Source organism: Micropterus dolomieu, linkage group LG10 (genome assembly GCF_021292245.1).
Source record: "Micropterus dolomieu isolate WLL.071019.BEF.003 ecotype Adirondacks linkage group LG10, ASM2129224v1, whole genome shotgun sequence".
In the NCBI taxonomy this organism is placed as follows: domain Eukaryota; kingdom Metazoa; phylum Chordata; class Actinopteri; order Centrarchiformes; family Centrarchidae; genus Micropterus; species Micropterus dolomieu.
The window spans coordinates 5,776,734-5,792,034 of record NC_060159.1 but is presented as its reverse complement, the minus strand read 5'-3'; the positions used below and the strand labels follow the sequence as shown (position 1 = coordinate 5,792,034).

General features: G+C 43.7%; 2 protein-coding genes across 2 annotated transcripts; one reads left to right on the top strand and one right to left on the bottom strand.

Annotated features, from left to right (window-relative positions):
• Nucleotides 1-2,604: 2,604 nt before the first annotated feature.
• On the bottom strand, nucleotides 2,605-11,142 carry mcm3 (minichromosome maintenance complex component 3). The gene is made up of 17 exons (XM_046061236.1): nucleotides 10,959-11,142; nucleotides 10,556-10,668; nucleotides 9,818-10,026; nucleotides 9,542-9,672; nucleotides 9,193-9,431; nucleotides 8,981-9,089; nucleotides 8,719-8,872; nucleotides 8,448-8,579; nucleotides 8,079-8,287; nucleotides 7,778-7,952; nucleotides 7,561-7,687; nucleotides 7,240-7,390; nucleotides 5,780-5,920; nucleotides 5,556-5,665; nucleotides 5,343-5,416; nucleotides 3,556-3,652; nucleotides 2,605-3,350 (listed from the first exon to the last, which is right to left on the bottom strand). Exons 1-17 carry the CDS (start codon nucleotides 11,031-11,033, stop codon nucleotides 3,152-3,154), a joined length of 2,445 nt encoding a protein of 814 aa, XP_045917192.1. The 5' UTR covers nucleotides 11,034-11,142; the 3' UTR covers nucleotides 2,605-3,151.
• Nucleotides 11,143-12,147: 1,005 nt separating this feature from the next.
• On the top strand, nucleotides 12,148-14,736 carry paqr8 (progestin and adipoQ receptor family member VIII). Its single transcript, XM_046060817.1, has 2 exons — nucleotides 12,148-12,367; nucleotides 13,501-14,736. Exon 2 carries the CDS (start codon nucleotides 13,591-13,593, stop codon nucleotides 14,653-14,655), a length of 1,065 nt encoding a protein of 354 aa, XP_045916773.1. The 5' UTR covers nucleotides 12,148-12,367; nucleotides 13,501-13,590; the 3' UTR covers nucleotides 14,656-14,736.
• The last annotated feature ends 565 nt before the right edge of the window (nucleotides 14,737-15,301 follow it).

The window sequence follows — 15,301 nt, the reverse complement described above, 5'->3', positions numbered from 1 at the left end:
TTCACCACTCCTGAAATAAATGCCTATGCTTTGTTTTCATCAATTGCCTTGAGTTCTGCTTTTGAGTCCAGTAGCTACTGAAATATAATAGTCCTAACAGTCACAAGAGGAATATCTGTCTCTGCTAAATGCTCCACTCTGTTCACATGCCACTTGTGAACAAAGTGCTGTTTGGTGCTGAGCAGGTAACAAACGGTGGGATTTATTGAAACCCAGAAAATAGCTGCCAGCTGCAAGCTACACTTTGACTTGAGACCAGAACAATAAAACTGCATGGAGTACAACAAAAACAATGAGGTGAAAGACGCTGAAATGCAAAGTCATAATTGTCTGTAGGTTCACCACTTTCTCATTACTCATTTGATCCACGTTTAAATATGATTAAAGAAAAGATGATGTCTCACATTCTAAGCATGTAAGCAATGTGCCACCTAAAACTTTAAGTAAGTCCAACTTATGAAGACATATTAGTGAAATAATAGTAAAATTTAAAACTTCACTGCACTGTTTCACACACAGCAGGCATTTACTATATCCTTTTAACAAAACGTCTGAGAAGTCACTCTGCCTGTTTTCATGAGTTGAGCTGAGTTGCATTAGTTCTTTCATTCTTTTTATAATCTTTCAGCATTCTTTCGCCCAATAGCATTTCTACTGTTCCCATTTATTCCCAATGAAGCTCTCCAAATCAAAAGCCAGCTTTAGTTCTCAGTCAGCTCTGTTGCATAGCAGTGAGCAGCCTTATTTCCAAAAGGTGAAGTTTGACTCAAAAACAAGTGACACGTTCAAGATCATTTATTTATGTAGCTGCACATCACAAGTATGGTGCAGAAGGCTCAATAATCAATCACAGGTCAAAATAATTATGTTGCATAATGCAACAAATAAATGAGGGGGAAGAAATAATGGGAACCAAGCTGATTTGCCCTAGTGCTGTCGTTATGGCATTTCTTTTAATAAGAAAGTAAAGGAACAAGAAAATCGCAAAGATTTCCAAACCAAACTTACTATAAAATTTCCCTTGTAGAACGTGCATGGGAGGATCAACATCATTCATGATTTATCAGAGTTTCTGTTGGCAATGTGACCTGCGTGTGATGGATCTGCAATTCTCTTAACAAATGTACTGCTGTGCTTTTGTAATGTGGGGTCCCAGTATGGACTTGTGGCTGAAAGCATCATGAAATAATGACTACAAGCATACACTTTGAAAGGCTATTTAGGAGTGAAGTACAGAGAAACAAAAGAAAGCTAAATGTGAGCAGGTGCTTCTAGGAACTGTCCTTCATTTGACTCCACTAAGTCATTTTGAGCAGGGCTCAAAAAATAAAGCAGGGCTTTATTTATTATTATTTAACATTAAATTTGTTGTAAATAAGTAAACTAACACTTACACAGGTACCATTGACACATATAATCTGATGATTTACTGATTTTTTTGTTTGATACTCGGAGACTAACCACAAGTCAGATATTATTCTGGGTTAATGAAACAAAAACTACTAAAATGATAAATGTTGGCCCTGTGATTCCCAACCTGCTGTAGCTACTGTCTAGCTGAAATTATTCTGACTAGTACCACTAGGACTAGTATACCAATAAAGCTATACTGACATACCAACATTATGTACTAATATTAAATACTACTATTTTAATATTTTACTGAAAGTGTTATGTTGGGGTGGTATACTAACATAATATCCTCGTCCTAATACTGATAGCCTCCTCCATTTAACAGCAACACATACATGTGCATGAGTACTGTTGACATTTTCCATGCATACATTTCCATCTTGTATCAGCAAAATGAGGTGACTGAGTTTCTGCAGCAACAAACAAACATATGAACAAGTCACCAGCTTGAGAGTTTGTGTATTGTTCATTTTATCTATGTTTTGGTGAAAATAGAAATTGTTCATGTTTTGAAATTCTTAATTATTTTTTTTAAGTTTTTTTTGTTGCCCTCTAGTGGTTTATTTTGGGTATAAGCAGTATTTTATTTCACGTCTAGCTTGGCTCCAGCAAATTGGTGGGTCCACATTTTATTGCATCAATGATCTATAAACATTTAAATCACAGACATGTGATCCTGACAGCCACTAGGATTGTATGTACACTATCATTTTTTTATTGTACTCAGGGGTCAGCTGGTGTGATTACTTGAGGAGAGCCAAACGAATATTTATTTTAATGGCTCATTTAATGATGTTCTGTACATGCATTCAATTGATGTGAATATGCTGTTTATTCATAATAGTTACTAGGTCCTGAGACCTATCTATAAAAGAAAAACTAAAACTAAACTTGGTCTTGGCTTAAGCGAAAGATGCGAGAGCCTTTGTTGCTGTGATGAGTCAGCTGTGGGCGTTGAGAGCTCACGTACTGGATGGTGGCGGCAGTGACGGTTTCTGGCGCCTCATCTGGGGTTGGAGCACAACTTGAGTGATTCTTATCTTCAGAATGATCAGAGGCTCAGTTAAATTACATTATAGAGCTGAGATTGAGACACCATGTGTATGTGTGTCTAAGGTGCGGGAGCAATGATGCATATGAAGTAAAAGGTACAAAGTAACACGGTGCTGTCAGTTCATTTAGGAACCAAAGTCATTTTCCAAGCATGGGTATTTTATTTTTTGAATACACAACTACAATTAATTTCAAAACTTTTCAACTATATACAAATCCATACCACAGTAATGTCGGTAAAACAACTGAATAATGTCCATATTATGGTGCAGTAATGCACATTACATTGCTAAATGAAACTTGCACAGGGCTGCAGCACCCTTCTGCGGTCTTTAAATAAACTGACATGTTCTACAGTTACACCAGCAGTCTGTTGCTACATGGTAATAAAGACATTATAAAGTACCTCTACCGAACAGAAACAAGTCCATAGTGGATTAAGGCTTTTGCAATGGTCCTGCTTCAAATATTCAAGTTGATGGAACAATCTGCAACATTGTGGATCCAAATCCATCACAAGAATAAACTGTTTGGAATAATTATCGGTGCTATATGTGTGGAAGCGCCGCTTATAGGTCAGGGTCTGACTGGTTTGATTGAGTATGCAACATTAGGCTGCATATTGACAAAATGAGTTTCAGAGTCCATGTAATACATTTCAGAAGACCGTCATCTTGTCCCTCCCTCAGATGAGGAAGATGATGTCATCGGCCACCATGACCTGGTTGTTGTCCTGCATGCGAGCCAAAGCTGATCGAACCTCTGGCTCAGAGAACCGATTCTGACGCTCCTTGTTGATGTCGTCCATCAAGGTCTTCATCTTCACTGACTGAGCGTGAGCAGACTGGAACACTGCGAACAGGGACGACTTGAACTCCTTCAGCCTGGTGGAGGAAACGGGGACAGGTTTGATAACATTTCACAGTCGATTTAACATCTTATGGCACTGGAGTCATTTGCTCAGACTTAAGTTTGGGGTGGGGGGGGGGGTTAAAAGTCTCTGGCAACACATCTTGATCAGATGTATAATATATTGATCACTTGCACTTGACACTGACAATTTCAAGCTGTTTGAATCCAATCACCCACCTCTCTGCTGAGAGCTCAGTGTCTCCAGCCTGTGTCGTGGCCTCCATGGGCTCCTCCTCCTGCGATGGCTTGGTTGGTTTCGGAGTGCCAGCCTGAACTAAAGAGTGTAAGGACCAACGTGAGAACTCAAATAGATACGAAGAATGCTTGGAAACCTGCATGCAGTCACAACAACAAGGTTCCAGATTTTTAAAGACCCTTGAAACTGTTTAAAATCTTAAACATTGCTGAACAACATTAAATACCCACTACAAAGTAAAAACAATAAAAGTTAGAAGGTCAGGTTACTACATGTCATTGTTATTTTCAGCAGTGGTGGAAGAAGTATACAGATCCTTTACTCAAGTTAAATACTGCATTGAAAATATTAAAAGGTTCAGTGTGTAAGATTTAGTGGCATCTAATGGTGAGGGTTGCAAATTGCAACCAGCTATCCAGTCTACCACTGCCCCCTGACTTTTGAAAGAGTGTAGCACAGCTACAGTGGCAACAGCACAAAAGGTGTCTCTTCTGAGACAGCAGAGAGTAGTCAGTCAAGAAATGAGATTTCTTTAGGTATATTTATTAAGAAATTATATTTACTTAATTATTCAGTAAAACTATGTTATTGTAACTTGGATACTGACCGACAACATGGGAAACATAAGCCAAGAGTGTTAAACACTCACCGTTTATACAAACATTGACCAGGGAAACACATTCATTCTCTCAATGAATATGGACCCTCGCCAAAATTGCCCGGCAACAATAATATCTGGCCCGCCGCCAGATTACGGTGCTCTGATAGCAGCAAAAAATATAAATAAATACATTTAGCTGATAGCGTTGCTGAAATAGATCAGTCATGACAGCAACAGTTACTCACATAATCACTTCCTCTTTAGCGGTTTTGCCTACAAAATAAAAACGTGAGAATCTTGTCTACTGTAATGCTGTATTTGGAGTTGACCTAAGCTTTCAGAAAAGCGCCGTCAGAAAACGTGATTCCCCTAAATGTCCTCTGCCTGGAGATACTGAGGAAATGCAAAAGCGTCTGTAGGTTGATGGATGAGGAACAAACACCGAAACACAAACAGTGCTGCAGATGCCGTGCTGTGCATTTGCTGCAGAATCCATTTGTTGAAGAGAGAAAAAAAATATAATAATTTGTCCAGAGGTGGGATCAAACGCTCAACCCTTAGGTTGTGAGTCCTGTGCTTTACTGACTGAGCTGACTAAACAACATGTTAATGCAAGTCAATATTATGGCCTATATTCACATCCAGCATCTAATGGTTGAAAATATTGCTATGATGCTAAACTTATTTGCCGACCCCTGCAGTATAATACTACCACTTCTTTGAACGTACATATTCAATATAGTAATGAGTGTCTGCACTGCCTGAATTCTACCAGAAGTAGAACAAGAACGTAGTGATGCTCTGTAACGCTGTTTGTCCGTTTTCAGCTACTGTAGATACATGGCGATTATGGAAGGGGGGGACCTGCAGTTATGGAGATAGATAAGGCTCATTCTAAAAGGTGATAAAAACAATGGTTTATAATGTAAGGTCTTTAGACACCACTGAAAACATAGTTATGGATATTATATTGCATTACTGTCAACAGATCCTCAGAAATATTACACGCAGGACCTTTAAGTGTATATACGTAAGTAAGTGGGGCAAAAAAAGTGCCCCATGGGAAAAGTACATGCCCCAACTGAAAATGTGCTCAGTTATGTCTGGTCACTGAGAATGCAAAAGCAGACTGCAGCAGTGAAGGAAGGAAATAAACGTGATGCTTACTCTCAGGGACATCCTGCTCTTCACTGAAGTCATACGGGCTGTAGGGCTCACTGCCCTGAGAACCACGCCGCCCCCTGCAGGACACACAGATTAGTGTCATTACAACAGCAATACTTACTTTAAATTGCAGCTTTTTATTACTCTGTACACTGGGAGATGCAGAGTAAGGAAAGCCAGCAGAAGGTGTGTATCTGTGTGTGACCAAGTGTCTACCTCTTCCTTGCAGTTCTCTGTGACTTCTGAGTGGAGGCCTCCTCATCATCTTCCTCCTCTGAACCAGAGTCCCGGTCCTTTCTTGAACGCTTCTTCTCTTTCTCCAGGACCTGCAGAGGGAACCAGAAAACCCCCATGTGAGCTGCAGAAATATGTGCCTTTCCTTTACCCCAGTGTTTGGGGGCGAAATCAATGCTTTCTTTAACAGACATAGCTGCACAAACCTTTTTGAAGTAGGCAAACTGGACGAGCTCCACAGCCACCTCTGAGTCCTCCAGCTCCACGGCTTTGCTCATTCGGGCCTTGGCGTGTGCTGTGGACAGACGGATCAGAGTTTCCAGCGCACGGGCCGTCACTGGAGAGGTCTGAGGAGGAGAAGGAGAGAGAACGAGGTCAGAGCGCGCTCACATGGTGCAAACACATCAGGTTCTAGCAGTTGTACATTGTTCCTCCTGGCAGATGACAATCATCCTTTTAAACTGTCACCAGGAGCTAACAAATCGTTTGTGTACATAAAATACTCAACATTGTTAGTGTACATAATTGTGACCAAGTTTAACCCATCTTCGCTTTGGGCCATTCCTGCTGGTTCACTGGGACACTGAGAAGCATTCATTAATGTTATTATAATGTAACACCTGTGCTGTTCCTGCCAGACTTCAATGTCAAAATGTCTGAGGAGTAAAAGGCACAACTCAAATTTTCTGTTCTTTGTGTGTTTGTTCCTGTAATTAGAGCTATATACCAATTGTGCACATCATTTCCCATTTCACGTGTGCGTCGGGTGACAGAGTCGTCAGCTCGTGTAGTGTGTGACCCTGTCACCGATCAGTCACGTAAGTGTGAACAGCACAGGAATCAGCCGACGCTGAAATTTGTGTAGTCTGCACGAGCCTTTACCATTATCTTTTCTTTGTTTTTTTTAAACAGCTCCTCCATTTGTGCATTTCATTGTGCAGCAACAGTGCCCATCAAGTGCACATTCCAAATGCAAGTGAAATCATTATCATTTAGTATGCTAAATGACTTGAGTACACTTCAATGTCACCAACACCGGTGTTTTCATTTATTTTGGCTCTTTCACAGAAGGCATTTAGCTATGTTCACACTGCTGGCCTTCATACTCTATTCCGATTTATTGCCCAGATCCATGCTTTGTTTTTCTCATAAACGTGGCTTGTATCAGACTCCAGTGTGCACTAGCCACAGCCTGAAAGTGACCTGCATGCAGACAGATAGGCATAGAGATTGCCAATCCTCTTGATTTTCACAGGAGACTCCTGTTTTTCATAGCCCTCTCCCAGTTTTCTGCTGGAGCCCAATTCTCCTGATTTCTTGTATTTCTTCCAATTTATGACAAATGTTCACAACTTGGCGTCCTTTTCATTATCGTTTCTGGCACTGCACATTTATGCCCCACACCTCACTCTATATTTAGCTGCTTCAGCTTCCTGGCACTGGGTCACTTCCATGACTAACTGGGACACGTGAAAAGAACAACAACATTGTTAATGTTATAACACCTGTGCTTTTGCTGCTACGACATGAAAATGGCCTACTGGACCTTTGCTCAGGTTGGTGTTGTGCTGAGTAATGCTGGGAATGAGGTCAGGTCACCAAACTACATGCAAGTGCCCCCCCGCCGAAATCCGTATAGTGCATCTGTGTGTATGCGTCTGCTCACCCTGGCGATATCAGCACCCATCTGCTCCTGGCTCCTCAGCCTCGAGTACTCTTCTGCGATGTGATTGGCTGCCTCTTCTGTCAGCACAGGTGTCACAGCCTTGGCGATGTGGATGTACTTCCTCATGAACTCCTTACTCACAATCTTATCCCTGAAACAAAAGGAAATATCGTTTTACCGTTTAGCGAGTCACTTAAACCGTCATCCAGATGTTTACCGTACTTTTAACAGTAACTCAAAAGATAAAAAGACATTTATCAAAAGTGAAAAGTTGTATTGGGCAGTTTTTATTCCATGCCATGGTAGATATTGTGTTCGTACTTCTTCCTCTTGCTTCCATGCAGCAGGTTGTTGTGTTTCTCGTAGATCTGCAGCTCCTCTTGCTCTTCTGCTACTGCGTTTGGGTCTTCAGTAGCCAGGACGTCTACTGTCCCACCCAGAGCCATGGCTTAAAGACAAACCAAGGAAACACTCAGTTTTAAATAAACACCAACTTATTACATAGAATACAGTTTTAAGAAGTCCTGATGCGCAGTACCTTCTCCCTCCTGCTCACGGGGGTTGCGGTAGCGGTGCATCCTCAGCACGTGATCAGAGATCTCGCGGTCCTGCTCGGGGTCCATCTGATCCAGCACGATGAACAGGAGGTCAAAACGTGACAGCAGGGAGTCCTGGAGGCCGATGTTCTCCATGGGAGTTTTATACTGGTCGTACTGCAAAGACAGAGCAGGATTAACAGTTTAAGAGAGCGAAAAGAAATATCTAGATCAGCCTGGAGTCAAGCAAAACATGCATGTGGCTGAAAGGTCAAACAAGTTCTTATTAGATCGGCGGCTCACCCTGCCGTAGACGGGGTTGGCAGCCGCCAGCACAGAGCAGCGGGCATTGAGGCGGGCGTGGATGCCAGCCTTGGCGATGGTGACGCGGCCCTGCTCCATCACCTCATGGATGGCCGTGCGGTCCATGTCGGACATTTTGTCGAACTCGTCAATGCACACCACACCGCGGTCAGCCAGCACCATGGCACCCGCCTCCAGGCGACGCTCGCCTTGGGTGGGAAAGAAATTAGCGACAGATGAGTTCACTAGTTGAAACACAGAAGACATGTACGCTACAGTAAACACCAGAAAAGTGAAGGTTTTAAGTTTGTGCGCGGGTGTTTTCACGCACAGTGGGTGTGTTTGTACATTTATGAGTGTGTGTCATACCAGTCTCCTGGTCAGTGGTGACTGCAGCAGTCAGACCCACTCCGGAGGAGCCTCGTCCAGTGGTGGGGATGGCCCTGGGTGCTGTGTGCAGCACATAACGCAGCAGCTGGGACTTGGCGACTGATGGATCACCTGGTCAAGAGGAATGCATGATGAGAGATATCTGATATTAACCACCAAGTCTTAGATATTGCAGCAGACAGCTCACCAGGACAATGACTAAAGACTGAATGACTTTGGAGAAAATAATATAATTTAAAAACTCTGGTACCGATTAGCAGGATGTTGATGTCTCCTCTGATGCGAGATCCATTTTCCAGCACCTTCTCCACACCGCCCAGCAGCATGCACAGGATAGCCTTCTTTATGTACTCGTGACCGTGGATACTGGGAGCCAGGGAGCGAGCCAGCTGATCAAACACATCCTGAGTAAAAACAGATGGGGGAGAAGTGATTTCCTCATTTAGTTCATGTTTGACGTTTCATAAGACGGAATAGCTGTGAGCGTCCAGGCAGAAAGACTGGAGCCTTACTGTGGAGCGAGTCCGGCTGAAGTTCCTGATTTTGGCTACGTCGTCCGCTGAGAAGTAGGGGGACACTTCCTTGCTCATCTGCTTGACGTGGCAGGCTATCATGATGGTCCTGAGTACGAAAAGGGTGGGAAATGAATAATAATGATGGAGGATAAACTCAGCAGCTCAACAGTTAAGATCTGACCTCCAGCACACACTTCATCCCATCTCACCTGAACGTGCCAGAGGTGAATCCCCCCTTCTTGCCCGGCAGGCAGCGGTACGTCCCGATAACCTGCACTCGGTCTCCTGGTTTGACCATGTCCACCAGGTCGTTGTCCAGGATGATGTCCACAGAGCGAGGCAGCTGGCCAGCAGGGGCCTTCTCTGGCATCTCCTGCACCGTGATGGTCTGGTGGTCCTTGTAGATGGAAAGACCAAACTCTGTCTCCAGAGGGTTGTTCTCTTCATCCTGTTCAGAGACAGGAAAAGAGGTAGTAAAGTCATATGTGAATCACTAACTGCTAATCTGGGTAATAGTGTCACTTAGGTAACTAAAATGTGTAATATTAGCATATTTACCTTGGTGGGGTAGATAGCACTGGAAGGGAAGGCGTCCAGCGAGGTCATGTCAGTGTACTTTCTTTCCATAGTCTTCTTGGTGGCCGGGCAGTAGTGGACGCTGCGCACTACTTTAGGGCGCACCAGAGAACCTGAAGAAGAATGCCAACAGGGAAATAACACACTTATTACCTTGGGAGGGAAACCTTTTGAAACTAAGACTACGTCAAGTACAGTCAAATAGAGAAGTAGTGATCAGTAGACCCCAAAGAGGGCGAAATCAAATACTCAACTCACACTTTGTGATGATGCCCTCCACGCACACCATGTTGCCCAGCAGGCGGGAGGTCAGGGTTCGGGGGGTGACGTGCCTGGAGCCGAAGCTGCCCTCCAGGCCGATGTAGAACTCATCGTACTGCTTGGCGTAGGTGGCGTCCACTGAGGCCACCAAGTCCTTCAGAGCACGCTGGAAAGCCAGCAGCTCCTCAAAGGCATTGCTCATCAGCCTGGCAGGGACAAGAAAACAATGGCTTTTATTTTACTCCGGGTGCTTTTTTGTCATCATATAGGAGAATAAAAATCACACCAGAAAACTGATGGTCACAATCAGGTTGGTTCCACTGGTCATGGTGTATTCAGGGTCTGCTGCTACACTCCATTTACTTTATGCATCTATGTATCCAATTCAACTAAACCACTGTTAGTAGGATGAAACAGAGGTTTAATGTCAAACTCCTATAGCTCCATACTGTCTCTAAATTTTTTTTATTTTATTTAAAGCAAAACTATCCACCTTCGGCAGAATAACAGCCACCATAGCCAGATGTGAAAATAAGCAGACAACAAAAACATACAAAAGTGGCAGCAGTAGAGTGATCACGAATTGGTTTCAATATTAGCTAACTTACACACCAAAATTCAGCTTTACCACTGAAAATAAGCAGCCAAATGTTCTCAGATCAGCTCAGCCTTCCTTCCCAAAACTTTTTTGAACGTTACACAAGTCATCAAGAGCTATGGAGGTCCCTTCCTTACTTCGCAGCCCGGGCCTCGTTGCGTCTCCTCAGGTCGTTGATGTTGACGAGGAGTCGAGCTTTGTTCTCGCTGATCATGTCCCGGACTTTGCTTTGGTAAACCCCCTGGTCTTGCTGCAGAAAACGGGCGGAAGGGTTGGTGTTTAATTCAGTTTTAACCGAAAATAATTTGACCTGGATTTCACTGGGATCTCGGCTAACTAAACAAAGAGCTGGACTCAAAGCAGACTAAACTTCAGCACTAAGCGGACAGTAACGCGTATCATTTGCAAAGTAATGTAATTTAACTGTCAACAGCGATGCTTCCTGCAAACTCGCCAAATGAAGGGTAACGTTGGTTCTTTTGTTGTGAGCGCATGGTTTCTCATTTCATCCCACAATAAAGTGATAAAAGACAGACTTACATCGTCGTCCAGAAAGTCCAGGTAATCCCTCTGAGCCTCTCTCATCTCCTGGTCATCTACGACGTCGGTTGCCATTGCGAGCGATTATTTATTCTACTTTAAAATCTTACAATATTGCACAGAGTTCCGCACGGTGCGTGCTCCGCTGCCGTCAAACCACACACTGCAGGGTTTTCGCGCCACTGCGTGCCGGGTACAAGTAAAGCGTAAGACGCGATTGGTCAACTCGGCACGTATATTTTGCATAGTCGGCGGGTAAACGTACATCTGTCCAATAGAAACCACCGTGACGTCACATGACCCCGCCCCTCAAGAGAACTCGCGCGAAAACAGAGCAGGAAGGGGCGGGCTGTTAAAAAAGGAGAAGCCAAGCGTACCCAAGCTAACCCCGTGTTTGTCAATTTGTCCAGGAGATGGCGACAAAAACGAGGATGTCCAGAACAATAAAAGCCAGTCAGAACTGATGGGTGCTTGTTGTAGCTATACAGGGCTGCCACAGGTATGTTCAATTGCGTGCAAATTGGTACATAATCAACGCAATAATGTGCCCTCATGGAAAAATTAAGCAGCTCTATAGATGGTTTCACTTTAAATAATTTGTCCTTGTTCGACTTGATGCCCAACATTGTCTAATATAGAAAATATTATAATATATATTACTAATATTTAAAATAAATCCCATCAGTAGACGCTAAATTTTCGAATCCACTAAAGTCCTGAAAGAGGATTTTATTTTTCTTTTATTTTGTGTGCAGAACTTATAACTTGCGCGCACAAGATAATCGTGTTTGTTGGCGTGTTATCCAGTACCCTGCTGAAGTAAAGCAGCCCACATGCAGCAGACTTTCTTAGTTCTGATTATAAATGCTGTGTATAGTACCGGGCAGTAGGCTAGATGGAGACACGGATGCAATCTTAAACATGGAACATCGTTATTTGGTTTTACCAATAATGTTTTTTCTTCGGGACTTTTGGCAACAATAATAATAAAGAATTCTGGTCATTAGAAACAATGACACAATGCACTCCTACAGGTTAGGCTAAATTACAAATTATACGTAAATACAAACGACATAACACACACACATGAACGTCGCTGTCAAAGTACAAGCATCGACAAATGTTTATTATAAGAAAATAGTGTTAGGCTCATGACGTCTCCTCGGGGCGTTTCTGGTCATTTTAACCCCGCCCACACTCCCAACTCTCTGGGCAGCTGGGTCAGCTTTGTCTCAACCCTTTTCCTCCGTTCAGCTTCAGACATACTTCTTTACCTCAACATGCTGTAGTTAACTATGACTCTGCACTTTCTGCGGGGGAAAAGGCTGCAGTATAGTTCGGCTGTCTTTTTCTTCTTGTAGAGACGTGCGGCTCCAGACTGGCAACAGGTGTTCTGTCGATACAAGCAGGTGAGATGATGTCTCCTCTCCTAAGATCTTGTCACCAACTTCACACAGCTACATCTTACAGTGTTGTATTAATTAGGACACGCATCATTTTAAGGAGGTCATTAATTTCTGCGACTATTGATGAATGAAAATATTTATTATAGCCATTTCTTCTGTGGTGTTGACCTGTGTGATGGATGTTTTCTGCTAAGGACTGGTTCTGCAGCACATAGCTTAAGAGCAAAAAATGCACATTACGGGAAACTCAGTTGAAAACTCTGATTGTAACTTGGAAGATTTTAATAGGCGCAGGCGTACTTGGTCAAAGGAATGTGTTTTTGGGACAAGAGTTTGTCAGGACGCACCCATTAGGTGGGGACACACTAGTTGTATTCAGAAGCAGGCTTTCCTCAGATGGGTGGCTTTTTGCCTCCACAGCTGCTCATTTTCCTTGGTGACAATAGTTGTTTACGTTCTCTGTGTGCCTGTCATAGGGTAGCTACTAATTGGGTGACTGCTACAAATCTGATTATATACCTGCTTTTCCAGTGTAACCTGACTTTTTGCCTATTGTAAGGCATGCTCCCATGTTGTTTGTTTACGTTTCTAATTGTATGAAGTGCCAAGAGACTGCAGATGAAAGTGAGCTAAAATAGTTTATTCTGGGGCGATATGTCAAATGAAAACATTAGCATGTGATGCTGATGCACATGGTTCCCTGCACAGGGAATTAAAAACATCTAAAGACTTGCAGCTGCTGTATTTGAGGGCTCACAAAAACAGCACTAGTTTGTTAATCTATCAACATTGCATGTTGCATGTGCTCCTGGCTGGTTTGCGCAAAGTTTTATGAACTTTCTCTCCCAATTTTAATCCCCCTCAGCATATCCAGTTGAAACTTCACTTTCTTTTCATCTTCCATTCTTAAATCCCCACCTTCATACCTCTGATTCACTGTGCAGATTTATTCTTAAAATGTATCCTAGTTAATGCTTGTTGGCATCACATCAAAGCACATTATGGGTTCCTGTTAAGGTAACGGACCATTAAAAGGTCTTTCTTAATAAGTAACCCATCAAATATTGATTTAATTCCACATGGCATCCTATCTTATAAAGTCAACTCCTGCAATAATTTGCTGTCTCTTTTTTCAGCTTTGTCTCCCACAGGGTGTACTGTCCAGCAGTCCTCCTCCTCTGTCTGTCTTCCATCTCCTCTTCCTCTCCTGCACCCATCACCCAGCTATGTCGGGCGACATTCTGCAGCGGCTCAGCACCTTGACCCTAAGCGTCAAGCACCTGGGCCGTCTGCCCCACTTCTCGGACCTCATCCCTTCACCCACCCCCACCGTCGCCGCCTCCCAGGTCCCTAGCCTGTTCCGAGAGCCCTACATTCTGTCGGGCTACCGTCCCGTCCAGCAGGACTGGCGCTACTACTTCCTCAGCCTCTTCCAGAGACACAATGAATCCCTGAACGTGTGGACTCACTTGTTGGCAGGCCCTGTGCTGCTGCTCTGCTGGTGGGCCAACGTGGGCTCCCTGGGGTACACCTTGGACGCAGCCTCTCTACCTCTGAGTGTCTTCCTGGTGTCTTCCTTCATGTATCTGTTCTTCAGTGTGGCAGCTCACCTCTTGCAGTCTCACTCTGAACATGCACACTACTTCTTCTTCTTCATGGACTATGTGGGTGTAGCTGTGTATCAGTATGGTTGCTCACTTGGCCATTATTTCTACACGTCAGAGCCAGTGTGGAGAGAAAGCTGCATCGGGATGTTGTTTCTACCTGGAGCTGCCTTCTTTGGGTGGCTTTCCTGTGCAGGCTGCTGTTTCGCTAAGTCTAGGTACCGGCGGCCATATCCATTGCAGCGTAAAATCTGCCAGCTGATCCCTACAACCCTAGCATACCTGCTGGACATCAGCCCCGTAGCCCATCGCCTGTTCACCGTCTCCTGGACACAGGAGCCCTCACTGCCCTTTCATGCCCTCCATATTGCCTGTTTCATGCTGTGCGCCCTCTTCTTCTCCTGTCCGATCCCTGAGCGCTTCTTCCCAGGTCACTGTGACTTTGCGGGTCAGGGTCACCAAATCTTCCATGTGTTTCTGTCCCTGTGCACTGTGTTCCAGCTGGAGGCTCTTTTCCAGGACTATGCTAGGCGAAGGGACACAGTGGTGGAGGTATTCGGAGAGATGCAGCTGTGGTGGGCTTGTGTATTCTTCCCCATCTTGTTCCTGTGTTGCATCCTGACAGCACTGATCACAATGAGGCACATGAATAAGACACTGCAGGGTAAACAAGACAGAGACAAGTGACAAGCGTGCGTGCGTGCGTGCATGAGAGAGAGATTAAATGTACTAAATATTGTTAATAGAAATAAAGCCATTTTTATATGTTTTTGTTTAACAATCAGTTTGTCTGTGAAAAATGTGATTACTTCAAGTAACTGAACAATAAAAGAATGTGAAAGAGCTTATTGTCTGGAACAATTAGCAGGTCATCTGACATTTCTGAAGGGTTTAACTGCTGAATCAACGAAGAAACGGTTGGCTCAATGGACTCCATAGTTTGCAAAGCATGGCTCACTAAGAGTTTTCCACAGTGAATCATCCTCCCATGTAATTGCTGCTGATGATAGGAAATTTGTCTCAAACATACCAGGAGCACGCAGTCTATTTACTCTTTTCTCTACTGTGAGTTTTTCTTACGCACCGGCACTTCTCCAAGCTGCCTGTGCTCTTTTGTGCCTTCTCCATACCAGGTTCTCTGGGTGATTCATAATGGCCTCTAAATAAACTTCGTTACCCGGGGGCAGTACATTACACTCACCTGTTACCATTTTGTCCTGTCTGCTTTTTTCTGTTGGCAGCTAGTAAGTAACATTACATAAACCTTACAAAGCCTGGCACAAAGAGAACACGAACAGTCATATGATGACACAACAGAGCTTTAATCCTACCA